General features: G+C 30.7%; 3 protein-coding genes and 1 long non-coding RNA gene across 4 annotated transcripts in view; all 4 read right to left on the reverse strand.

Annotated features, from left to right (window-relative positions):
• Positions 1–11916, reverse strand: part of Pgant2 (Polypeptide N-Acetylgalactosaminyltransferase 2) — an 89157-nt gene extending 77241 nt beyond the window's left edge. Inside the window, exon 1 of the mRNA XM_076417563.1 lies at positions 11625–11916. Coding sequence (XP_076273678.1) covers positions 11625–11720 — 96 coding nt within the window. The 5' untranslated portion in view covers positions 11721–11916. The remainder of the gene's footprint in view (positions 1–11624) is intronic.
• A 6159-nt stretch (positions 11917–18075) lies between these two features.
• Positions 18076–18377, reverse strand: LOC143205330 (uncharacterized). The gene is made up of 2 exons (XR_013007794.1): positions 18237–18377; positions 18076–18176 (listed from the first exon to the last, which is right to left on the reverse strand). It is a non-coding gene; the product is annotated as an uncharacterized LOC143205330 (long non-coding RNA).
• Positions 18378–20080: 1703 nt separating this feature from the next.
• Positions 20081–22680, reverse strand: fy (fuzzy planar cell polarity protein-like protein). The gene is made up of 7 exons (XM_076417581.1): positions 22529–22680; positions 22258–22379; positions 22053–22200; positions 21864–21989; positions 21617–21814; positions 21372–21571; positions 20081–21320 (listed from the first exon to the last, which is right to left on the reverse strand). Exons 1-7 carry the CDS (start codon positions 22604–22606, stop codon positions 20927–20929), a joined length of 1266 nt encoding a protein of 421 aa, XP_076273696.1. The 5' UTR covers positions 22607–22680; the 3' UTR covers positions 20081–20926.
• A 53-nt stretch (positions 22681–22733) lies between these two features.
• On the reverse strand, positions 22734–23986 carry dbe (KRR1 small subunit processome component homolog dbe). Its single transcript, XM_076417582.1, has 2 exons — positions 23100–23986; positions 22734–23043 (listed from the first exon to the last, which is right to left on the reverse strand). The coding sequence occupies exons 1-2, from the start codon at positions 23877–23879 to the stop codon at positions 22777–22779; spliced, it is 1047 nt and encodes a 348-aa protein (XP_076273697.1). The 5' UTR covers positions 23880–23986; the 3' UTR covers positions 22734–22776.
• Positions 23987–27892: the final 3906 nt, after the last annotated feature.

Consider the following 27892-nt stretch of genomic DNA (forward strand, 5'->3'; position numbering starts at 1 on the left):
ATGCTACATGACTAATTATATCATTTACATAATCCTTACTAGTTATTAATAAGGTTAATTTGATTTTACAATTTCACATTGCTCTTCATATATTTATAATTTTTTACACCTAATATTTATTACCTTATTTCAGTATTATGAGTTCGTTTCACTTACTGACTGGTTATTAATGAAAGTAGATATATCTAGGGTAAAATACTCTATATGCATGACACAAAATACGCAACATAGTAGTAAAAGTAAATGATTTTGTAAGTTTTGAAACGATTGAACCTGAAATTATGTTAAAGGCCACGGTAAAATCAGACTGAGCAGGCACAAAATTCAAATGACCTTCCAAAGGATAGTAATAGAAAGTACACAGTACTAATAGATTTAAGTGTTTAATACAATATTGTCTAGAAAAGGAACGCTACGGTTTTTTGCTGGTAGATAACGTGAAGGTTACCGAGTAATATGTTGGTTGTGGTCTTAATATTACACAGACTTAATTAAGGGGTATTATAGTCTAGATATTTGAAAAAAAAACCTTTTTTCTTCATATTTTCCAAGCTTCAACTCTTTGAATGTAAAGGATTTTTCCAAATTAACATTATTTTCAAAGATATAGGTGTTTTAGTGATGAGGAATCTAAAGAAAGGAACTGTAATCTCGAGTTCTACTAAACTAATTTACTAGAAGCTTGATGTGAGCCTTTCCGATAAGTTCTTTTCGTACCAAACTAAACAATGTTTACCATTTAAAAAAAATCGAAAAATTCAAAAAAACTTTTTTTCTTCAAAGAGTCATAATTTGGAGAAAAAAGTTTATCTTTTTTTGCAGTCAAAATCTTCAAATATTATAGTATCATAAAGTATTAACTTATAACATCTTTACAAAACCCTAATAATAAAATTCCTCCCACTATCCTAAATTATCATCAAGGAATTTTATTTAAATGGTTTTCGTCGTTTGTTTGAAGCAATTAGTCTAAAAAGCAAGATCCGTCTTTTCACGTTTCTTCTCCTCACACAGCATTGATTATTTTTGACTTTTTCGTAAAAAAATAAACCTAATCGTCCTGTTCACCGGATTAAGCTCGAAGGAGCTTTTCAGACGGAAACATGTTCATTATTGGAGAAGGCTTTAAAAATTATATTTAAGAAATGTCGCGAGGACTGTAGTAATTTTAAAACTGTGAAATCAATTCTCAAAAATTTGAGGAAAAGAAATACTGCCCTGCAATATTCCTTCGATGTCTCACAACCTCTTGATCGGATTTGGCATTTGGGATTAAAGGGATGTAGGATGAGCAAATTGTTACCGCGTAATTGCTATTGTCAACTGCTGAAGTCTTTTCGGAAGAAAATTTAGAGTTTCGCACGAGATGGCGTTCTCGACATTTAAAACTATTTCATTTGGAGTTCCACAATGTAGCGCCTTAGGACCTCTCCTGTATCTGCTCTACGCTGCTGACATCCCAACAAAAATAAAAACACTACTTGGAACTTATGCTGACGACACAATTTTTATGGAAAATAATATATCTCTGCCTAGAGCAGTAGAAAAAGTACAAGTGGCAGTCAATAAAATCTACAAATGGACTAAAGATTGGAATGAATTTAACTTAATAGCTCCAAATGTTAAAAAATCCATGTTAATCCAAATCTTCATGTTAATTTTCCATTGAGGCGCAATAATAAAAACCTCATTATATCATTCAAAGGATGCCCGATTCCTCAAGCAGAATCAGCAAAATACCTCGACATCCATCTTAATGGTAGATTAAATTGGAAACATCATGTTAGACAAAAAGCAAAACACACTAGAACCAAAATAAAACAACTATACTGGTCAGTCTGAAGATACTCTCAACTTGATCTAAAATCAAAGAGGCTGATTCATAAGACAATTATAAATCCAATTTGGACCTATGAGGTGCAAATATGGGGTTGCACTAAAAATTCAAATCAGCTAGTCATCCAACGTTGCCAAAACGTTCAAAAAAGTTCTTCGATTAATTACCAATCGCTACGTAACCAACGAAGAACTGCACGATGATCTGAAAATCAAATGGATTAGCGAAGTTATCCAAGATTTTGCCTTAAAATACGAAAGAAAATTACTAAATCATACTAACGTGGAAGCAATACAACTACTAGACAGCGCACAGCATGTCAGGAGATTGAAGCGAATCAAACCATACGAACTTATATAAAGTATATACTTTTAGTGTAAACTATAGCTTAAATTATTATAATTTTATACTTGAGGAATACATATTGATGTATTTACCTCGCACTCGTCTGGCTTGTGAATTAATCCAAGTACAAATTAATCGTAGTAATCAATTAATTTATAATTAAGATTGCACTAAGCATATCTAATAAAGATCAAATCAATCAATTCGTCATATCAAAAAAAATTCTCATCCATCTCAAAAATCTTCCCGTAATAAAATGGTACCTGGGAGAACGAGCTTTGTTGAAATTATTAGAAGGTTTGAACATTTCTACCATTTCTACCCGCATTTTTTTGTCTAATAACTCTGCACTCTCTATTTATGTTTGTATTTTTTAGATGAGGCTTAGCCTAACCAACCTCATTTCCATATCATATTCCCGCTGTAACAGAACTTATGTGATAATAAAGTAATAATAAATGTGATAATGCATCAATTCCCATCAGTCATAAAATTAAGTTATTATCACACATATATACATATAATATTATTGCGTATTATTGTCATTAATTGAAATAATTAAAGATTACTTCGTCGTTCGATCGATTCGACATATATATGAAATCAATATACGTTCTGAGCACATTCGAAGGAACAAGTTGTCTCTATTATATGTCTAAAACTAGCGACCCGCCCCGGCTTCGCACGGGTGCAATGCTGATGCTAAATTAAATACACTATAGAAAAAATATGAACGTTGTATATAAAAACATAGCGGCCCGCTCCGATTTTGCACGGGCATAAAATATATATGCCTATGTCACTCAATGAAAACATGATTAAAATCGATCCAGTATTTTTGGTTCATTCATTACTGCCCTTGGCCTGCACGCATTAAATTTGGAGTAAAACAATTCCTCTTCCCCTATACTTACTATGAAGATTTCCTGCTATCTTTGGAATATCTCAATTCATACAATTTTTATTATATTACACATTCTTAAACGCAAATTTTAAATTTGTAATATCTCCGAAAATATTTGTTTAATTTACATGCTGTAAGGAACCATATTGATCTATATTAATTGCACACTGTATTTAAGGTACTTAATTCGATAAGGATTAATGCCGTATTGCTTAAAATAGCTTCGTAAATAAGCCATTTTCTCACGTAAAAAGTAAACAATAAAAATGGTTAATGTGGGTTATCCCTAAAAGATAAACATATACCATCGCGGACTTTTTTGTAGACCTTTTTATGGTGTACAATACTGTAGTACATTAATTTGATCTAACTCGTAGCGTTAGGCAGCGTTTTTGCTAATTGCTAAATAAGCCTAAAAAAATAGGTTAATTTACGACATCACGTTAGAAACCTCTAAAATTAGCAATGTTGCCTTGGTATATTATGCATGTATTATACATATAAACCTTCCTCTTGAATCACTCTATCTATTGAAAAAAACCGCATCAAAATCCGTTGCGTAGTTTTAAAGATTTAAGCGCACATAGGGATATAGGGACAGAAAAAGCGACTTTGTTTTATACTATGTAGTGATATAATTAAACCGGCAGTATCGTTTTGTGCTCGCGTTTAAACAACTCACTTTTTTGCGCAAAATAAAATAAGGACTATTTTATAAGCTGAAACAAAAATGTTCCTTTTAAACCATATACATATCATTATTGGGACAGTCGATATGATTCTGGGGATAATAAAAGCCTGTTCCTCGTTGAATCTGAACTAGTGATCGCTCTGTGGTCGAAATTCGACCACAATTTATTAAGTTCATTATCTTTCTCTCTTACTAGAGTAGAGGGGAGTAATTTAAAAACATGTTTCTAAAACTTGTTTTCAGTATATTTTCAATATAAGATCAGAAATGCATTTGATATATAACATAAATAAAATAATAAATGTCTGTATATTAAAAGATATTAAAATATATGCGAACTATCTCAAGAGCCTTTTTTACTCACTAACCTTTTTTAAATGGCATTTAATTAAATTCAATTTCCACTAAGTTTGAATAATCAACAAAGTATTAATAAGGGTAATTTACTATATTAAAATATCATTAGTAAGATCATTTTCTGACCTGTAAAGACTTCAGAGCATCAAATATAAATATATAATCTATTCAAAGTTATTTTGTATATACCTCATTTAAATTTGTGACGTCAAAACGTCGCAATGTTGCCGCATAAACTCTGAGTTTTAGTTCAGTTGGGCTTCGATATATAAGAAAATTCTACTCTAAATTAAATAATTGAACAAAAATGTTATTGTGATTTATATGTATATTTTAACATTATAGTACATTTAAAAAGTACAGTAAATTATACAGCCACAATAGTTTATGAGTTATAATCTCTTACAATCTAGAAGTGTATAATAAAGGAATATATTTACAATCACGATATAAACCATTGAATTTTTAAAACTTAGCTCTATAAAGTAAATAATCAAAATAATTGATAGCCGGCAATGGAACAAATAATTTATGTTCAAAATTTCACCAGACAATAATGAATCATAATAAAAATACTCATCATTGTTAGATAATAAGTTTCAGAACAAGTTCTAGTTTCACGATTCCATACATAAATATTTAAATGTCTGACCATTTTTAAAATACTTCCCACCGCAACAGATGAGCCGAAACATGTTTTATTCGTACCAAATAAAAGATATTTTTAACTTTTGCAATCACCTCCCAGGTACGACCTTCACATTACATATGATCGCTTTTCTACCGCGTACTTGGACAATTATGAAAAATGAAAGTGGCTGACACAATCTGAATGACTTATATAGAAATAGGTTCGCGGTACCGAAAGTCGTAATCGTGACTTATATACATGTGTGACTTAATTTGTTCTGGTTCTTTAGAAGATTTTATTTTAAATTGAAAAATTGATTTGGTAACATATGCAAATAAAGTAGTACCGTTAGTGGCGTCTCCTGATAAAAATGTTAATCTTATCAGCAATTTTTACCTATTTTTTATAAATTAAATCCATCCTACGTTCTTTTCTATTCGCAAATTTGGTAATCATTTTAAATTTTCTGTTTCGGAGATTCTGATTTTCCATGGATAGCATGGAAGGAGTTGTTAAACGATCTTCGGCCATTCAATTTCTGACAAACTTTTCGGCCTTTGATGTTGTCATGGGAATTGTTGCCAAGATTTCTAATAATTGTCTAACCTCCTTTAACGTGTCTCCTAAATTGTGCTATTAAAATTTTTAGAAGTGATAGTGTACGATTTAACTTTCTGTAATCGTTTCTTGAATAAATAACTGACAGTTCAGTTCTTAATCGTTCTTTATCAAGTGTGAGATAAAAAGAACACACTGAAGTGAGTTTATCCTCAGTAAATTTACCGCAATACTCTCCAAGGTATTCCGAAAAATGATGCACATTTTATTATAACATCAAACACTTCTAATGCAGAAATTCGACGATCAAATTTACTGTTGCCTGGACAGTTGCGCTTATTTTCTGGTGGCTAATGCTTTATTACATCTAATGCCTCACTAATGATATTATCAATATTATTTGGAGCACAAATAATTCTGCATTCAAAATTATCGAAAGCGTCTCTTCTTCCAGTAGGTTCAATTTTTCTTTGCTGTAAATGATTAAAAAGGATCTCTACTTGGGGCATCATATAAAGTTAGCCAAACATTGAAGATCGAGTCATTTATTGTACGGCGAATAGAGGCTGCTGCACTGCAGGCTGTGTTGCTGGAGAATTAATTTGCCATTTCTTCCATACACTCAATGAGATGGTTTCTATTTTCATACACAACATTAATAGTCCGTATATTAAAGTTCCAACGGCTGGACCAATTTTTTGAATCTAACTGAGGCATTTTCTGTGCACCGATAGAAGGCGAATGGACTTCAGAAAAGCGCACTTTGTAGAGTGTTAAGTATGGTGATGGTAATAACAATACGGTAACAATAAGATTAATATTGATGGAAAACTGAATCAAGAAAGCTATCTAGTGTTTTCAATAAGAATTCATCAAAATTGTGCCAGAGTTTCTTAAGGCAAGAACAAAACGAAAACATTTTGAAAATAGTAAAATGATCAGCATAATCGCAGACCTCTCTTCTGTCGAATTGGTATGGGATGACCTTGATAGAAAAGTGAATAATCGATATCGAGCTCAGCTACAGGAATACTTACAAAATGAATAAAACGTGCGTAAAATAGTTAAAAATAAGGGTTTCCATTTTTCTAAATATATTTAACAAACTTAAGTATAAAATATAAGTCTAATGTAGTGTTAATCTTCTTGAACGAATTATCTCAGCGTAAAATCTAGCGTTGGGAACTTTCGACTGAAATTGACTATCGACTGTTTAGTAATTGACTACTTTTTACTATCGACTATTTCAGTTGCTATTTTTTGTTCGACTGATTTTACTAGTGACTGTTTTCAGTCGCTATTTTCGGTCCGACTGATTTTATTACTATTTACTATCGACTGTTTCGGTCGTGTACTTTTAGTTACTATTTTTGGCTCTACTAGTTTCATTCGACTGATTTTTAACATTCTGGCTCTGTCGTCCTAGCCGCGACTTTGACGAAAGTGTACCAAATTTATACTTATACAGATTTGATTATGATTTTTTTTGCTAGTTTGCCTGTAAATAACAATATATTTTGTATTAATATAGCAGCATTTTGAAACGATATTTTTCAAGATTGTTAATGTTTGAGATTGTTAATAAGGTAAAAAGATTACAATTGTGAATGATAAATAGTAAAATAATTTTGACTGTTTCTAAGGCAATAATAGGTAATCATTTTTTTGATTGACTTTTTGGTTTGGATCTGACTCTTTCGATTTTTGTTAAAAAATATTTCCGTTCAATAATAAATAAAGCATCTATTTTATTTTAAAAAGCTCTAGTAGTTGTTGTGCGATCATTTTTAATTATGCCATGGATTAGTTTTTTTCTACCCTCAGGTGTATGTTCAATTTTTATTTAGCATTTAGGGTTATTGTACATCTTTAGTTCTTAGGTTTTGTTTAAGTTCTATTGCATTGTCTATATTTATTATAGCATATTATCTATAAATAACAATTAACATATTAAAATACGATGAATTATTTGTGTGGTATTATTCCATTCCATAGAAAAATTCCATACCTTTTTACAGATCCACAGAACATTCAAATGTAAAAGTAATTCTACTTCTTTTAAAATTAAATTATTAATTGCATGTTAATAGTATTCAGTAATTATTGTTTTCCTTTTCTTTTTTAAAGTTAGTACGTGAAGAAATATGTACGTCTCGCTCATACTACCATAAGAAAATATAAGCACATATAAAATTAACTGCCCCAAGCAATTATCTCCATCTTTTCCTCTCTTACAATGTATACAGGAAAGGATTCGTACATCTTCGTCTGACATCACGAATTGAAAAAAACGGTCGAACCGTGCAATTGTTTCGATTGTTTTGCGACTATCGACTGTTTCGACTGTTTTCAGTCGATAGTTCCCAACGCTAGTAAAAACCCACTGTTTATACTGTACTATGAATTCTCAAATTCCCATTCATCATACATTACTGCAAAATTCTTTTAAAGCGTTTATTGTCAATTATGAGTACACATTTTACAGAAGGGTTGACGAAATTGTTACAATGTTAACAATGCATGTCCCTCTAAAGCTAAGGTAGTCGTCATGTGAATGGCGTCACTAATATTGGCGAACCCGCCTGATATAAATCACTTTTTACAAAACAAACATCGGAACGTTATAAAAGGAAAACACGTAAAGCGATCTATATTTAACGCGAAATGTTAAAAGGCTTTTACTTGGCTGAAATTACGGATCGTTATTAATAAATAGTGGCGAACAGCGTGAAAAAATTCCTATCACTAGGTCAGGGATATTTTCTGAATTTCAATTTAAACTTATTGACCTCCTTTTAGTGGCATTAGCTAAAAATCTATATTCGTAATCTGATTGGAAGCACACTCCAAACGATGATAAAAAACGTAAAATATTCAGATAGCTCGATTTTAATTAATTAACGATCTATGTTAATTTTTGTTTTCTTAAATTTAAGCGCCTACTTGTGTAGAGAAGATTGCAACTTATTATGAGGTTATATAAAAATTAGAGATTTAATTTTTCTTTAATGAATTACATCTTATATTATATATTAGTACAATTTTAATTTACAAATTAATTCATTACTACTGTTCTGTTGTCCTTGCATTAATACACAAGCTAGGCGAGTACGGGATTAATACAACAGTATATATTTCTGATATTAAAATAAAACTAATTTAGTTTAGTTAAGTTAAGAGTACACTTAAACACTAAACTAGTTCGTGTGGTTTGGTACGCTTCAATCTTATCATTTCCTGCGTGTTGTCCAGTAGCGGTATTGTTTCATTATAGTGTATCCATTTGATTCCAAGTTCATCGTGCAGCTTTGTTGGTTACTTAGCGAGAAGCATTGGTTATTTATCCTAGAACTTTGTTTTGGATGCGTTGTATTACTAGTTGTTTTAATCTTTTAGTGTAATTCCATATTAGCAACCCATAGGTCCAAATAGGCTTTATGATTGTCTGATAAACCAATCTCTTTGATTTTAGGTCAAGTTGAGAGTATCTTCCGACTAACCAGTACAATTTCTTGAATTTGACTCTAATCTGCTCTGCTTTTTATCTAACATGATGTGTTTTCAATTTAACCTACTATCGAGATATATTCCCAAATATTTTGCTGATTCTGCTTGAAGAGTCGGGCATCAGTCAAGTGATATAAGTAGTCATTTCTCCGCAACGCAAAATTAATATGGACCGATACATCATGGACAACACAGATACATCTTTTGCCATCATACTGTGTCGTCGGTAATTGTTCCAAATATTGTTTCTTTTGTTGTTGGAATATGACCAGTATAGAGCAGTTATAGGAATGGTCCCAAAACACTACCCCGTGGAACTTCAGTCAAAATAGGTTTAAGTGTTGTGAATGCCCCTTTTTATTTCGAAAATATATGATTCCAGCAGTCGACAGTAATTCCGCAGTAGCAATTTGCTCATTTTATAGATTAATCCTAAATGCCATACCCGGTCAAAGGCTTGTGAGCCGTCCAGGAATATCGCAAGCCAGTATCTCTATCTCTTCTTCAATACTCTTTAATACTTTTTAAAAGCAGTTTCTCAAATAATTTTTATATCGTAGGCAACAGCGATAAAGGCCTTTAAGTTCAGGCTTGCTCTACCTTGCTGGTTCGTCAGGTTTTTTGAGCATTATTATTCGAACAACCTTAAAATATTCCGGAACATGATTCAGTCTCTAACAAGTATTGAACATCACATGACGATTGCTTTTCGTGGCAGCTCTTTCAATGTCCCAGCTGAAATACCATCAATTCCAGGAGCCTTTCTGTTAACTTCTGTGGCAACTTCCATTGGAGAACTCAGATTTACAATTAGATTGGGCTGATAAACTTTTTGCACGTCATGATAATACAACTTTCAGCTATTGCATGAATGGTATGGTATGGTTTAAATTATGCAGCGTTCACGAATCACTCAAAGTGAACTCAACATTTTATTACATTCATTATTTTAAACTCCTCTCTGACTTTTTAAGAACTTTACAAGCCATCAGACAATTTTGCATGTAGCATATTTTGAAAATATAATATATTATAAAAAAAACTCATTATCACAATTATTTTTTATCATTAATAACATAATTTTCCTTGATAACACGAATTTAATCACCTGAGGTAATGTAAACCGAAACCCCTATAGTCCAGAGGTTTTTTTTAGTTTCAAATGAACTTAATTTTTGAAATTAAATTAATTACAATTCAGTTAGGACATCAACTGTATCAAATATATTAATTAATATTCAATTATTAATATAATAAATTGCTAATACCGAAAATATTCTTGGAAATTTCGTAAAATTGTAGTAAAATAGGCTTACCTTAGTACTTATTACGAATTACTTAATAGTGGTTACCTAGATATAAAATATAACAACTAATATTAAATAATGATGAGAGATAAAATAAATTAATCATAATACCGTTAAGACATCAACTGTATCAAGTATACTAATCTTTAATTATTAATATAACAAATTGCGAATATCGAAAATATTTCTGGAAATTTGGTAAAATTCTAGCAAAATACGGAGAGTGGCTTATCTAGATATCAAAAATATGTTTAACAACTAATATTAAATAATTATGTATCAATTATGTGCGTAATTATGTCAACTGTATGAAGTATATTAATATTTCTTAATTATTAATATAATAAATTGTCAATACCGACAATATTCTTGGAAATATATTAAAATTCTAGTAATATACGGAATGCTTACCTAAATATCAAATATAACAACTAATATTAAATAATGATGAGAGATAAATTAAATTAATCATAATATAGTTAATACATCAAATGGATCAATTATATTAATATGACAAATTGCGAATATCGAAAATATTTCTGGAAATTTGGTAAAATTCTAGCAAAATACGGAGAGTGGCTTATCTAGATATCAAAAATATGTTTAACAACTAATATTAAATAATTATGTATCAATTATGTACGTAATTATGTCAACTGTATCAAGTATATTAATATTTTTTAATTATTAATATAATAAATTGTCAATACCGACAATATTCTTGGAAATATTTTAAAATTCTAGTAAAATACGGAATGCTTACCTAGATATCAAATATAACAACTAATATTAAATAATGATGAGAGATAAATTAAATTAATCATAATATAGTTAATACATCAAATGGATCAAGTACATTAATCTTTAATTATTAATATAACACATTGCGAATATCGAAAATATTTCTGGAAATTTGGTAAAATTCTAGCAAAATACGGAGAGTGGCTTATCTAGATATCAGATATATGTTTAACAACTAATATTAAATAATTATGTATCAATTATATACGTAATTATGTCAACTGTATCAAGTATATTAATATTTTTTAATTACCAATATAATAAATTGTCAATACCGACAATATTCTTGGAAATATTTTAAAATTCTAGTAAAATACGGAATGCTTACCTAGACATCAAATAAAACAACTAATATTAAATAATGATGAGAGATACATTAAATTAATCATAATATAGTTAATACATCAAATGGATCAAGTATATTAATATTTAATTATTAATATAACAAATTGCGAATATCTACGATATTCCTGGAAATTTGGTAATATTCTAGTAAAATACAGAGTGCTTACCCAAATATCAAATATAACAAACAATATAAAATAAGGAAGCCAGATAAATTAAATTAATTTAATTGAATTTTATAGCCAGAAAAAAGAAAAATATTATATTTATGGTTTTATTTGGACGGATTTCATTTGGTGAATGTAAAATGTTAATAAATCACGTTAAATCGAATCAATTACCTTATTACTATTATTGGAAACTCCTGGAAGATAGTAAATAATAACAAACATCCAAACTACGGTAAAAACAAGCATAATCTTCACGTTACGCCTCATCGTTGCCGATACAATTTTCAACCGCAACCAAATATTCGACGGCTATTTTTGTTTTCCCGACATTAATTTGCGATATCCTCGCAGAAACCGTATCGTACACTATCGCATACCGTAGAGACAGGCTCGCGCCACAATACTATTACTTGAGCCGACATTACCGATCGCTGAGTGTGTGACTGTTATTTTGCCTTACCGCTGCCGGTTAGGGTGTTGGTAAATCGACGATGATTCCGATCGTTCTCGCACTCTGTCGCTCGCGACTACTCCGACGCGTAGAGCGAGAGAGACGGGCTGTCGGCCGAGAACTAGAGCAGTAGAAAAGAAGGGTTTTATTATTGAGCGACGTCGGTGGACAGTGGCGTGGCTCTGTTTGGTGATGCGCTTGCTTGAAATGCGTTAAAGGAGCGGAGAAGTGATTCGTTACGTCAGTAGTTCAAAAGAAAATCGACTTAAGTTTTATTAAGACGTAAAATGTCATCATTTGTAAAAGCGAGTTTATATTTTCACGATATTTTTTCATTAAAGCACTTACAAAAACCATTCAAGGAAATCATAAATTGTTCCGAATATCTGTGGTATATTAGGAATCACTTATGATTCGAGCCGGGACTGAATTAATAGCACCGCTTTTTGCTTTGGAACAAGAGAGAAACTTTATTTACTTCGCTGGTCTTTTATACCATTTTGAACAGCTTCCAGATAAACTACGACGCTCTCTACTTTTGTTCTTCTTCTTTTCCATATACTAGGAATTTGCTCTAACAACTAACCTAATTAACACTCTAAACAAAGATCATTACAAAAATACATTTAAATTTCGAGAACAAAACTGTTGCATTCTACATATAAATTTATTTGAACTTGAAACTATACTTGATATGATTTAATTGAGTAAGTCTGCACAATTATATGGTGAACAAAAGTTTTTTTTTGATAACATCTTTATTAGATACGCTTAGTATAATCTTAATTTATTACTACATTTCACTTGTACTTGGATTAATTCACAAGCAAGACGAGTGCCAGAAAATACATCCTGCGCGCTGTCCAGCGGTTCTATTGCTTCCACGTTACTATGATTTAGTAATCTTCGTTCGTGTTTCAAGGCGAATTCTTGGATAACGTAGCAATAGGCATTGATAATCAATCGAAGAACCTTGTTTTGACAGCGTTGGATGACTAGTTGATTTCAATTTTTAGTGCAACCCCATATTTGCATGGGGTACGTCCAAATGGGCTCTATGATCATTCAGATTCTCATAAATCAACCTCTTTGATTTTCGATAAAGTTGAGAGTATCTTCCGACTAACCAGTATAGTTGTTTTATTTTGGTTCTAACGTGTTTTGCTTTTTGTCTAACATGATGTTTTCAATTTAATCTACCATCAAGGTGGATTCCGAGGTATTTAGCTGATTCTGCTTGAGGAATCGGGCATCCATTGAGTGATATAATTATAAGTTTTTATTATTTCGCCGCTATGCAAAATTAACATGAACAGATTTGGAGCTGTTAAGTTGAATTTTCCAATTGTTCGTCCATTTGTAGATTTTGTTGACTGCCACTTGTACTTTTTCTACTGCCTGAGGCAGAGAAACAAAAGTAATGAACAATTTACTTTTTCCTTTAGGCATAATTCCCTCTTTGAACACTTTTAAAAACTTTGAAGCATCATAGATATAATCACCAAAAACCCATTAATTTAATTCAAAACCTAATTAATGATAATTATTTAGCTTGTTCTTGGGCTGCCTAACCTACATGTGTGTATTTGTCTTCGAATGAATTTACTCCATGCCACTGGGTTGTCTTTATGAAAATGAATCCACTAAAATGTTTCTAGTTGATCATCACTTCTTCCAAGTATTCTTTTGTCCAGCTTCCCATTGGTATATCCAAATATTTTCAATTTCAATGAATCTTTAATCCCTCTTCTATATCCTCTATTTCCGTTCCAAAAAAGCATTGTACTCTTGTTATACTTCATAAAGACTTTCTATTAAGTCCGGTGTTTGCTCTACGTGTCCTATTATTAATCTTTTTGTAACGTAACTTGTTCGTCACTTCATTGAATCTTATATGCCAACATGCTAACATGGTTTATCTTCCGGTTGCGGTGAATTGATATTTATATCAACATTCTAATACTTTGTAACCAAACTATTTTGTCTTTATACAATGGCTTTAACGTAACTTAAGCTTTAGTACTCCATAACTTAATTCCGCCATATATTGCGTAGAGCCAACTTCCTACTTCCTACAAACTATCCTCCAGACAAACTACAACGTCCTCTACTTGTTGTACTTCTTCCTTTCTACATACTAGGATTGAATATATTGAATATTGATAATAGAATAATTTGCTCTTCTATCGATCATATATTTAACATGGCTCTTAGAATTCCATCTGCTAGATCGATATTTTAGACCTTCAGGGTCATTTATATATTTTTTTGCATGCAATTTACTATTTTATTTTAAACGAAGTAGAATTACTTTTAATGTTCTGTGAATCTGTAAAAGGGAATGGATTTTTCTATGGAATGGAATAATACCCCACAAATGTTTTATCGTATTTTAATATGTTAATTGTTATTTTTAAATAATATACTCTAATAAATATAGACGATACAATAGAACTTCAACAAGACCTAAAAGCTAAAGATGTACAATAACCATTAGTACTAAAAAATATATAAACATATACCTAATCAAAGAAAAAAATCTAATCCATGGCACAATTTAAAATGTTCGTACAATAACTACTAGAGCTTCTTTAAATAATGTAGATGCTTTATTCATTATCGAACGGAAATATTTTTTAACAAAAATAGAGAGAGAGATCGAAATATTATCTATTATTGCCATAAAAACAGTTAAAAGTATTTTACTATTTATCATTCACAATTTAAATATTTTTACCTTATTACATTAACACATGCTTACAAGTACACTACTGAAACAGTCGATAGTAAATAGTAATAAAATAGACCGAAAGTAGGACCTAATCATTACCATTCATTGTTACCCTATTGGTTAATAGTGTTATTTATTTTAATTCAACTCATTTTCATTTTTCGATCATTCACAACAATTTGGTGGATATTTTTATGTTTTCTTTTGTCACTACCACACTGCCGTACTAGTAACACTACCTCATTTGCGTTCACTGCGTTCTGCATCATAGGTGCCTCTACGACCACTTTTGAAGTCAGCAAACCAACGTTTTATTGTTGTTTCTGATCGAGTAGAGTCCTTATAACAATTTTCGAGCCATTGCTTCACTTGAACGGTATTTTTCCCATCAAGAAGCAGAGTTAAAATTCAAACATGAAATTGTTTTTGATTCATTTTCTTGAAAATCACGAAAGTAGTGTCTCTAACCCACCTTAACCTTGTCTTAACTCTTAGCGCAATAACTTAGAAACTTATCAGTAGAATATCATGAAATTTTAAGAGCTGTTTTTGAAGGATAATACTAACTAAAATGGCGGTGAATGCAATAAAACTAGCGCCCTCTATGTGTTAGGCCCGGGACTTTTCAGTCAATGTGTTATATTATTACTTGCGTATTAATGCTTTTTGGTTAATTCTTCGCTTGTATCACATTATCATCAGCAAAAATGTAGTTGTAGATGTTTCTTATTTGTGGTAAGGCACGGTTATAGAGTAGGTAAATTTGTTTAGTAACATCCTGATTGTGATATAATTGATTAATATTTAACATTGGTAACATTTTATATAATTTAAACATGAGTCTTGTATGCCAGACTTTATTAAATTCTTTGCGCAAGAATACAGCTGAGCAAACATTATCTCTTTGTAAGAATTTTACATAAGGTCTATAATTCTATATACCTGCTCAACTGTTTAACGATTCCTCATAAAACCAAACTGATGTACAGGACACTTAGTAAAATAATTATATTAAATTAGGACACCTCCAAACATCATAAAGTGTAAATGTTGCTGAATAGTGTCAAATTAAAAAACCTTAAAATAATTCTTTGTTATTCATGAATTATTAATAGACAATAGTTAGCTTCGACATCAATAATCAATATTGATATAAAATGTATTAATAGTAAGGTAAGATCTTAAATAATAGATCAAATAATTTATAGAACAGAAGCTAAGCTAAAAAATAATTTAGTTTAGTTTTCTTACTGAAATAACCTTCCGGTATCACACTAATTATATACAAGAAAAGTTTTCATATCATTTTGAATATTTAGAATGTTTAAATAATTAATTTGAGTATGACATGTGATACAATTTGTGTTTTACATGCATGTTTAATACATGTTTTACTTTAACTAAAATACTAATTACAAAATACTATCTCGCATGTAATTAAAATACGAATTGTCCTGCATTTAAAATATAGAATGCAAGATACAGTATTTTAACTATTTTCAGTTAAAATACAAATTACGAAATACACTCAGGTAGTATTGTAAGTAATCCAACACAGCTTTTTGATCAGTAAAATAGTAAAACCTGCTAAAGAAAACATTGAATCTTTCCCCAGTACCTAATGACCACATACTTTTATGAACACATTTTATGGGTTGGTAAGCATTTTGCTTATATCGTTTAGGAAGCAGACCATCTGTAACTCCATTTTTGATGTCTGTGGTTGATCACTATCCCTATTGGCAAAACCAATAACATAATTCTTTCTTATGTCTTCTTTACTAGAATTATTACTCCTGTTACGTCCAGGCAATATTTCATATTTTTCAAATATTCCTGCAAATAAAAGCAGGAAATCCAATATTTTGATTTCCGTACTTCTTATCTGTTGTGATAGTTTCTACCAACTAGCGTATTAACGTATCAACTAGGGTGATAGGTATGGCACCAGTGGCTCCATTTATTTAAGGTGACTTTTTAAAAAACTTGTCAAATCTTTTCGAGCTCTCCCTTTTAGTTATGATGCAGTAACACTAAAATGTGTGAAGTCTGGTTTATTTTATTAAGAACTCAAACTCCAACAGAAATAATTTTGTTTAACAGCACTAATATATAAAACAATGTGGAAAAGAAAAAGGACTTTCTGAACTTTCTTTTTTGGCTTTTCAAATTCGGCTCTTGTTATATTATTAAAAGAGTAGTGGCTAATTCTGCAGAACCACAAGAGTCCAGTTCTGGAAAATCCCCGCATGCGCACAAGTATTTGAGTTTTCAACGTTGCGAGTTATTAAAATGTATACGTAACAGGACAATTGAAAAGTCACCAGTCTAACAGATAGATGAAGCTACTAGAATTAATTCCATATGTTATTTAGTTAGGCTCAAAGGAATGCTGGCTAGGGAGAAATTTTCGTCGAATAAAGAGGTTATCGCCGAAACTGAGGCCTATTTTGAAGCAAGGGATAAATCGTACTACAAAAATGGTATCGAAAAGTTGGAGGGTCGCTATAATCAGTGTATCACCCTTGAAGAGAATTATGTTGAATAAAAAAAAATAATTTTCCCAAAAAAATGTGCTTTACTATGGTAACCCGGGGACTTTTCAATTGACCTGTTATATTTGAAGAATATAATAAAGGGCCCTGTGAAAATAATTATGTTAAAATATAGTTTTATTTTAAAATCAGTAAAATATTTACAATTTGAAATTAATTTTCTTAGCAGCATCCATATGTTTTTCTCTTTTTCCTTCTGCTTTTTGGTCTTCCTTTATCCTTTAGTAAGGAAATGGTCTCAGGCAATTTGATTTGATATTGATATATCGATATTTTTAAGCCAATATTTTTTCAAAAAAAAATAATTATATTTCTTAAACATTATAAAAAAATTTAAAAAAAAACTTATATATTACATAAAAATATCAATATTGCAAGTAAAACATCGATATATTTTTTTTTCTTCGATATATCAATATTTTTTAAAAAATATCGAAAACGATATATCGATATTTTTTAAAATATCAACATTTATTCTTAAAATAACAATATATGTCGATATATCGAAATATCTAAAAAATATATATTATTTCTAAATTTCTTAAACTGTATTAATATTTTTGATAAATTTTAATATTTTTATAATCATATTTTTGATAAATAAAATTTATTAAAATTTATATTTAAATTATTCTAAAAATATCGATAAATATCGGCTAAATAATACCAATATGTCAATATAACAGCCAAAAAATCCATATTTTTCTTCAGAAAATATCGATATATCGATATTTTTTCACCCCTAGGATATCGATCTGGTTTGGTGTTTGCATTTAACGTTCGATAGTCTCCGCCTATTCTCCATGAACCGTCCTTCTTCTCTTCCATATGAACCGGGCTTGATCAGCTGGATGATGATTGTCTAATTATTCCTTCTCTCTCAAGTTTTTTTATTTCTTCACTCAAATAATTTAATTTGTGGGTTACTAGTATTCTGCTTCTTGCGTGTGTTGGTGGTCCTCTTGTCTCGATGTGATGCATTGTATCTGTATTAACACAATCTTTTAATAGTCGGATGATATTTGGAAATTTGGCAATGATCTTACTGAACGGATCCTCCCTTTCCATTATGCTGACGGCACATGTTTTCCTGGCTGTTCTATTGCACTTAGTGAAAGTCTGGTTTGAAGGGTATATTAGTTTTTGGTACCTGACATCTACCTGTATTTCATAATAGGATAAGAAGTCTGCTGCCAATATAGGATCCTTTACATCAACTATTACAAAATCCAGTCAAATGTTCCAAATTCTAATGACAATTTAATTGTGCCGTGAATTGCGATCTTCGAGCCGTTAGCAGAGAAAAGATTAAAATTAGGGTTATATGCCTCCTGTACTTGTTTCTTGGTAGAATGACTAAAAACTTTATGTTTTGGTTTCTGTCCATAATGTTCAGACGGTGAATTGGGAACCCTGTACGCTGCATTTACTGAGGTCTCCTTGAGTTTCTCAAGTAACTACAGGGCGGAACACATTTCCTGGCTTATTGCTGATATGTTTTATGATACCAACAAATATCTAGTTGGTCATTTGGTCTCCTGCTATATGATTGCTTATGTATTTGATTATTAGGCCTTTCCGTTAACTTTTTCTGATATATTACCTTCATTTAAAATTTGCATTTTGTGTAACAATTGTGAGGGTGTTTTGTCACCTAACGGAATGCCTCTCATCAACTTGCGTATCTTGTTAGTTTGCGAGATCGCAAACCCTTTTATTAATCTATGTTTTAACGTTTCATATTTGTTAGTGCCTGGTGGTTTTCGAATTATGTCTATTACCTCACTTAAGACATCGTGATTTAAGCTTGCGATAGTATAATCGAATCTGGTTGCATCTGTTGTAATACCAGCCGCCCTGAACTGAGCCTCTATTCTGTAGAACTACGTTTCCGGTTATTTTTTCCAAAATTCTGGCGGTTTGAAGCTTACCCGGCTAATGTGGCTGGTTTCGGATGTCATTGTACTGTCCTCCATTTTTGTTTTGAATTTATTGCGTCGGGGTCACCACTTATGGAGGTCTTCGGGTAGTTAATTGAACGAAACTATGTTTCCCTTAACACTTTATTACTAACACTAACTATTATACATAAAATGTATGAATCTTTGGTCTTTGGATGATTGTTGATTGAATGTATGATGCGTGAGCGCCGAACATAGAAAAATGAATGGCGCCGAATGATTAATGAATCTGCTGTCTGTTTTTCTGCGTGCCCTTGATCGTATGGTCGATCTTATTCTATGGCCAGTTCGCGAAAAAAGAAAAAGCCTGACATCACCACACGACTGATTTTAAGGTTAATTTGTGATAATACAATATATTCTTTACTTTCATAGTGACGTTTTCTCCTTAATATAGTGTTATTTTAAAAGGCACATACTTCCTATTAATTAAAAATATTGATTATTTAGAAATGTATACATTTTATTTATTATATTTTAATTAATTAAAATAGTTTTCTGGGCGAAATGGCGAAGTTATTAATTAGTTTGAACATGATAAAAGGAAAATCACAAAATAGGCAGAATTTTTAAATGTTCTGTGCGGAAAATATACTTTATATAATAATTGTCAAATACCTTTCTTTACTATAGTACAGATGAGAGGCAGATAATTCAAAATCTTGAAATTTATGCCTCTAATCATAGGCAAATTTCAAGAATCGTTAATTAATGCCTGGAAATAACTAGTGGTATTACTAGTGACTGTACACCAAGATACAGTTGTTTCAATGCTTTGCACGCATTGTCTTCACCAGTATTCAATTGTTTGGAGACTGAATGACATAACTGAGCAGTTAAATGCAATTAATGTAAGCAAGTAAGGCGTTTGTTTCGGTAATTGCTTCATGGCACTTAGTTAACAAAACGATATAATAAAAGGCAATAAAAGTTTAATTAATTTTAATTATATAATATCTAATCTAAATATAAGGTTGCATAAAAAGTAATATCAAATATAATTAAAACGCTAGTGTCAGAATAGAAAAGATATGAAAGTATTATGACAAATACAAAATCAGAATGTTTACTAACATTGATTAATTATGTTTAAGTAACGCAAAATCACCCTTATATTGTGACCTATACAAATAGAATTGAATATGCCAATATATTTTGAATATTTTATTGGTAGAATCCATCAGGATCAGTTGTGAAGAATAAATATCTGTTCGTATATTCACTGGGATACATATCAAAATCTTATAATTTGTTGGGTCAGTTCATTATGTTAAATTATAAACATCCTTAAATAATATTGCAGATCATGACTAACATGGAATACTATTAAGAATTCCTGTTCTTAATATATGTTGTTACATATAAATTCCAAACATAATTTGCATTTTTAATTACTCTGAATACAATGGTTCCAAGGCTTTTTCTTTGGATATATTTAACTTTTTAAGGAGATGTCGCAATTTGAATAAATTGGTTTATAATTTTTCATAGTTTCAATTATTTTTGGGGCAGCATTTTTGTAAAGCCTTTCTGATTTATTTAACCCAACAATATTGAAGCTTTCTGATCAAAATATCAGTTATAAAAACACTCTAGTGAGCCGTGCAATAAGCTATTCTTTCAGAGTTCCTTTTGGTAAGGTCAATCAACCTTACTATCTTTGTTATTAGCTCAAAACAACAAAAAAATACACTCAAATATATACGTAAAAATTTATTAAAATATAGCAATAATAAAAATGGACGAACGCTGATAAAAATTAATATAAATATCGCTCACCAACATACCTGTTTATCGGAAACAAGTAGATTCAAGGTTTGTTTACTAATCAATCTCATTGCGAATGTGGGCGTGGCAGAGCTGTATAAAACACACAGAATATTGTCGTTAATCTTGACCGCATGGCATTTGTGGTATTCGGAACACCAATAGCTCTCTAATCCTTCGTTATACTCGTCCAAAGCCAACTTATCAGTTTTTAAATCGTCCGAAACGTTATTGTCTTGCCAAGTCTTAGAATTAGGCACCAGGATGTTTAAAACAGCTTGATAGAAAAATGTTCTGATTATATCCAAACGATGCGAACTGCTGCTGGTTTTCCGGGACGAATTCTGCTGAGGATTTTTGGACATCATATATTTTTTTCTTTTGACGTTGACTAATAGTAATCTAGAAATTGACATTAATTTGTTGGCACTGTATAAAATAAATATTCCCTACCCTAATATCCCACTGTCAATTGAAACCGATGAAGGGAAATTTCTGGGTACACACTGAGAAGCCGATTTCAATAAGTCAGTGGAATTTTTAAAACATTGAGCAGCAAATTGTTCAATGTTAACTAGGGCAGGTGTTGAACCACATAAACAGCAAACTTGAACATCAGATATTAAACTGCATGCCACAAATCTAAATGCAACCTATTTTAAAATACATAATCTTGTTCTTTAAACATAATTACTTACAGTAGGACTTTTATATGGTAAAAATACTGGTATATCTTTAGAAATATCTTTATTTTCTGTAACAGCCAACAACGTTAACAGCCTCACTTCATGTGGGTGCAATGACCACCAGCTCTCAGTTGCAACAGCAATTTTACCATTAACCAGAATACAACTGAACATTGAATCAACACACTCAGTAAAAGAATCTAAAATACCCTGTATACTTCCATTTAAACACAATCTTTTAACTCTTCTTGTTATTTACCTGAAGAAGATGATTTTCTGGGCAAAGTATAGTTTCTACGTATCCCACAATATCTGAGGAATGCTTGTTGCTAGAATCACCACAGTCTAGAGAATCTAGCAACCTATCAATAACAGGAAAAGAAACCTATAATTTTAAAATCACACGTCATCAAATCACCAACATTATTAAGATCTCTATATCACTAACTCTCAATTCTCTTTTTAATCTTTCAATATTCCTTTGAGTTTGTATCTCATTAATTCCTGCTATGAGAACAACTGCATCATAAACCAGCTGAAGTAATCTATTTAATACATCAATGGAACAGCCACTAGCTAAACCAATAATCACTAAACTAAAATTTTTAAACATTTCTTACCAAAATATAAAGAAATGGGAATATGCTAAATACCTGTCATTAAATTCTTTCCATCCTACTGAATAATCATTGCTAATAGTATTAAGAAGTTCAATATTCAGAGGTTTTCCAAACATATGTACACCATTTAAAGAACCCAATGTTGAAAATGAAAGCTGTAACGTTAAAATTAATACAATCCATAAAATATAAATTTTTACAGTTTCACTGACAAATTTTTGGAAATGTGAAAACTTTCAGAAACAATTTTTCTAAAATATATACTTCATTTTATATTATAAAATGATAAATATTTAATAATTACATTTTCGCAATTGCCTTTTTTTCGTGAAAATATAGGTAATCCACCGTTTGAAGTAATACCCATAATATATGCCGACATGCTAACAAATTGTTAAAAAATCTTGAATTAGCCTTGTTTGTATTTACAGTTATGATAGTTGACGAGGTTAAGGCGACTTCTTCTTCACTCATTATAAGACGTAAAATTGGAAGAAAATATACATATATAAATGTTTTTAATATATATTTTTATTTTAAAATCAATAATATTTACAATTTGAAATCAGTTCTCTTTGTTTTCTTTTTAGCTTTGTTGATTTTCTCTTTAAGAGCTGCAATATCAACTTTTGTATTAACTGATTCGCTTTTCTTTGAGGTCGATGGCTCTGGTTCAGTGGGTTGCACAAAGGCTTCATTTCTTTTCTCCTCTCTTCTTTTAGCAGCTTCCATATGTTTTTCATCTTTTTCCTTCTGCTTTTTGGTCTTCCTTTGTTCTTTAGTAAGAAAATAGTCTCCAGAAGCAATTTGTTTGTCAATCTGGAATATATTATATGAAAAAATAATAATTAAAATAAGAAAACTATAATAAATACCTTGGTGTCTGGTTGTGCCGGAGGGAAAGGTGTGTAAGGCTTTTTCTCCTTTTTCTTTTTAGGTTGCTTAGGTTTGCTAACATTTTTACTAACAAACTTAGGTAGAAACCTCTCCCAATTTTCATTCTTCAATTTAGAATCTTTCATTAGCTCTCTTTTAATCATCAGTGCTTTTATATTATAAATAGGATGGACGTTCTTCATTGTGTCTTCTACAATTTTTCTAACTTGCTGCAGGCCTTTATAGGGCCCTAATGCAGAGACAGTTTGTCCCTGAACTAGGATATAACAGTTTGAAAGCAGCTCTATAGCCTTTAATGTACAACCATTAGGTCCAATTAAACGCTGCCTCCTTTTAACAAATTTTTCTCTGTTTCTTGTTATTTTACCTATTTTAATAATATCACAACTAATTTCATCCTCCAAAACTCGTTTGGCTTGTTCAAAAGGTACACTTCTTGACATTAAACGAATTAAGTCCCTCGATTTAATAATAACATAAGGATCCCATGTTTTTCTTGTGGTTCGAACCACCATGCTTCCCTCTATCAAATCCAGTTCAGCTTTAATGTGATATTCATTTAGTGTCTTCTGCACTAACGGCCATACTTGCTTCAAATATTGCTCTCTGTATTTTGGAAATAAAGTGGAAAATGAACTTTCTTCCACCAGTCCATGTGGGTTATCTTCAGGTTTGAATGACGGAATTTTCATTGCCCAAGCATTTTCAACTGGTCCTTGTACTGTCAAATCTTGCTCATTATCACTTATATCCGACATTGTTAAAACTGTATCTATTAAAGACTGTTATTTTATGATTATCTTAATTCACAACACAACTAAGAACCTAAATAAACAACAGATTTTAAGGTTAGTTTGTAATAATACAATGTCTTCTTTACTTTCATAGTAAGGTTTTCTACTTAAGATAGTGTTATTTTGAAATGTACATGTAGTTATATTATATATAGTTTCAATTTATTAACAATGTTGTTTATTTTAGAAATGTATTAATTTATAATTTTTAATAGTTTATATTTTAATTAATTAAGATAATTTTCATGATGAACTGGCGATGGTGTTTTTTTATTAATATAAATATGATTAAAGGAATATATATATTTTTATATAATAATTGTAAAAAACAATTTTTTACTATAGTAGTATTCTCAGTTTGGTATATTTAATTTGCAATGAAACGGAGTTTTTTAAAATTTTTATATAGATGTTTGGTAATAGTTAAAGGTTTTAGATAAACGTCTTGTTTTATGCGATTATTATTTGGTTCAGTGACTAATTTCTTTTGTGTCGTGATTATATAGCTTCATAATGTTTATTTTGATGACGACAGTACCTTGTTTTACATGAAGTTTTTAAGTAATTGCTTTATAATGTTTATATTGTATTTTAGGGTATATACAGATTAACTATTTGTTATCATAAGGCTTTCAACCTTTTAATAATTATTCCAAGTACCTACTTTAGACAATTCAGTTATAAGTAGATATATAATATATCAAGTAAATATTATTTTCATTGCTTTTATCGCTGCTTAAATCTCTCAACAGAATCGCGTTGGATAGTTTTAATAAATTTATCAGAAATTAGCTCAAAAGTATTATTTAAATAATTTGTTGGAATATCAATTAACCTGATTAATTAAACAATACTTTAAACTAATTTGCTGTTATGTTTTATATAATTTATGGAATATGATATGTTGTCTGGAAAAGATTATGTGTTGCATCATGTTATTTAAAATTATTCTAGTTTTTATAGTTTTGCCTGGTGTTTAATTTAATTTTATAATAAAAAGCATGTGTTATGAGGACTATTCCGTATGTATTAAGACTTGATTCAGATAGGAGATACGGATGCTAGTTTGTAGGAAGATATACTTTTTAATATTATTAATAATATACAACTGTCAAATCTCTGACTATTGAGTTTTTGTATTGCACACATATAAACTGTTTTTTGTAATCTTACACTAATTGAGATAGCTGAGAATTAAACCGTGATAAGTTAGTTGTTTTTAAAAATGAAAATAAACGTAGATATTAAAAAAGAATACAAAAAATACAGACTCTACACCTTCCATATCGGTCATAAAACATTGGACAGCTAATGTCAAGGTCAAGGCCAATGACTTATCATAGGACCCTGGGATGATAATGGAAGTGTATCGATACAAACTTAATACATACATTGTTATGGTTGATTATAAAATTAATATTGCAAAAATTGAGCGCCTGTATCCATAAACACTTTCTTGATTTCGTTGTTTAAATAATTTAAATTCAGTCAAGTTACAGATTTATCCGTCAATGGTGACATCAATCATCTGCTTTATTACATATCTTACAGAAAACTTAGAAATAATATTTTTTCGAAACGATTTGTTTGACATACTGATAATAAAAATAGATAAATGAATATGAGTTCCTTGTAATCTGATCTAAATCTGCTTGACATTTAATGTCGATATTAAACAAACTAATATTACCAGTACAATAATTGAGGCGATACTAGAAAATAGAAAATATTTTCAGTCTGCACATTTTTTTTTGGTAACATCTTTATTAGATATGCTTAGTACAATCTTAATTATAAATTAATTTATTGCTACATTTCATTTGTACATGAATTAATTCACAAGCAAGACGAGTGCAAGATAAATACATCAATATGTATTCCTCAAGTCATATTTATAGTTCCTAGGTCTAAATTGGCTTTATGATTGTCTGAAAAATCTATCTCTTTGATTTTAGATCAAGTTGAGAGTATCTGCCGACTAACCAGTATAATTGTTTTATTTTGGTTCTAATGTGTTTTGGTTTTTATCTAACATGATGTCGAGTCTGCACATGCCCACATTATATTATTTATTTATTTGTTTATTTAACCCGTCACCCTCTTGGGCTTATTTTGGGCGGATTACAAAGTGTTAAGTCATTAACTGCTATAGGAACATTAACAGCATATATAAATTACATTACAATTTTTTTTAAATCATCATTTTTTAAATGGTTGTTACAAATGTTGAATTAGGTCTGTGATCTTTAGGTAGCTAATTATCAGGTTCAGCTGCTCAGGTTGGGTCAATTGCTCCAGTGTTTTCGGTACTTTTGGTTATCTCCTCAGATCACCATGTTTCTGATAATCCAGAAGGATGTGTTTGACGCTAAGCTGAGCCTGGCATAGATCACACAAAGGTAGGCTTCGTCCTATCAACAAATATTCATGAGTTAGTTTACAGTGCCCTATTCGTAGTCGTGCGAGGATACTTGACTTAGTCTATATCTACTGATGTTATTATAATTGATGGACTGATAAAAGAGTTTCTTAATTCCCCATAAATTGTTGTTTTTTGTGAGAAGGTCCCAATCTAGTTAAAATAATAGTTATATTAATATTATGCCCACATTATAATCTCGCGATTTCGTTTGGTGATCAGATCAGCAATAAAATTTGAATAGAAACAAGAATAACTGCCAGATATAATTTTCTTCAACATTATGTTAGTGTGTAGTATGGATGGATGTGCCGCGAAAACTAATGTAAATACAATACAAGTTTTCTTGAACAAGGTTTTGAGAAATATTATAGGTGCACCGAGATACTAGAGGATTGATTTCTTACAACGAGACCTTCAGATACCGACTGTTACTAAGGAAATCAAAAGAATTACAAGGAGACATGTGGACAGACGCCATTTTCATTTCAATATCGGAGTACAGAACTTTTGGATAACTCCAGAACAGAACACCGACACAAAAGAACCAAATCATTTATTCTTGTGTTTAATTAATAGAAAAACAGTAGTGTTAATACATAAATATTATTACACTAGATACTAAGATACCAATACAACTTCTTCATATATCAAACGCACACGCAGTAACCAACAGTCAGATCCAACTTAACACGCAGACAACGCCAATCACCACTGAACCTGTAAGTACTATTAGTAAAATAGAGGAAATGATAGGAAAACTTATGGAGGAAATGAGTATAATGATGAATTTACTCACTGGAGTCGTTACCAAGCTAGCTTAATGACTGATAGCCCTTACAGCAAATACAAAATAGCGGTCTGGAAACATTAAACACCCTATGATAATGAAGCACATGGAGCAACATCTATAATTATCCGTGAAAACATAAAATACTATGAATATTACACTAGATACTAAGATACGAATACAAAATCTTCATATATCATACGCACACGCAGTAACCAACAGTCAGATCCAACCTAACACGCAGACAACGCCAATCACCACTGAACCTGTAAGTACTATTAGTAAAATAGAGGAAATGATTGGAAAACTTACGGAGAAAATGAGTACAATGATGAATTTACTCACTGGCGTCGTTACCAAGCTAGCTTAATGACTGATAGCCCTTACAGCAAATACGAAATAGCGGTCTGGACACATAAAACACCCAAATGATAAAGTACATGGAGGAACATCTATAATTATCCGTGAAAACATAAAATACTATGAAAGAGAGAATGAAAGAAAGAAATGAATGAAAATCAGAAGACGTCTCTTATCGCTCTATAAGCTTTTACGTGTGATCTATAAACTATTCGAGAAATTATATATAAAGAAACTCAAAATAATCTCAGAGGAGAGAAATATTATTCCAGACCATCAATTTGGTTTCCGTAATAAACACGAAACAATAGAACAAATAGATGATTAGTTGACGAAATTAACAAATACTTAAACGATAAAAAATATTGCTTCTCATTTCCCGATATTTCTCAGGCCTTCGACAAGGTG

Source organism: Rhynchophorus ferrugineus, unplaced genomic scaffold, assembly GCF_030347505.1.
Source record: "Rhynchophorus ferrugineus isolate W39M unplaced genomic scaffold, kcgeb_rfMv2 rfM11, whole genome shotgun sequence".
NCBI classification, from domain to species: Eukaryota; Metazoa; Arthropoda; class Insecta; order Coleoptera; family Curculionidae; genus Rhynchophorus; species Rhynchophorus ferrugineus.

What these genes read in the sequence shown, in the direction of transcription:
- fy (XM_076417581.1), bottom strand. Translation starts at nt 22,606, where the DNA reads ATGTCGGCATATATTATGGGTATTACTTCAAACGGTGGATTACCTATA. An exon ending in TGGAAAGAATTTAATGACAG is followed by an intron (nt 22,201 to 22,257) that starts GTATTTAGCATA and finishes TAAAAATTTTAG; the next exon opens with TTTAGTGATTATTGGTTTAG. An exon ending in ATTGACAGTGGGATATTAGG is followed by an intron (nt 21,321 to 21,371) that starts GTAGGGAATATT and finishes GTCAATTTCTAG; the next exon opens with ATTACTATTAGTCAACGTCA.
- dbe (XM_076417582.1), bottom strand. Translation starts at nt 23,879, where the DNA reads ATGTCGGATATAAGTGATAATGAGCAAGATTTGACAGTACAAGGACCA. An exon ending in CGGCACAACCAGACACCAAG is followed by an intron (nt 23,044 to 23,099) that starts GTATTTATTATA and finishes AATATATTCCAG; the next exon opens with ATTGACAAACAAATTGCTTC.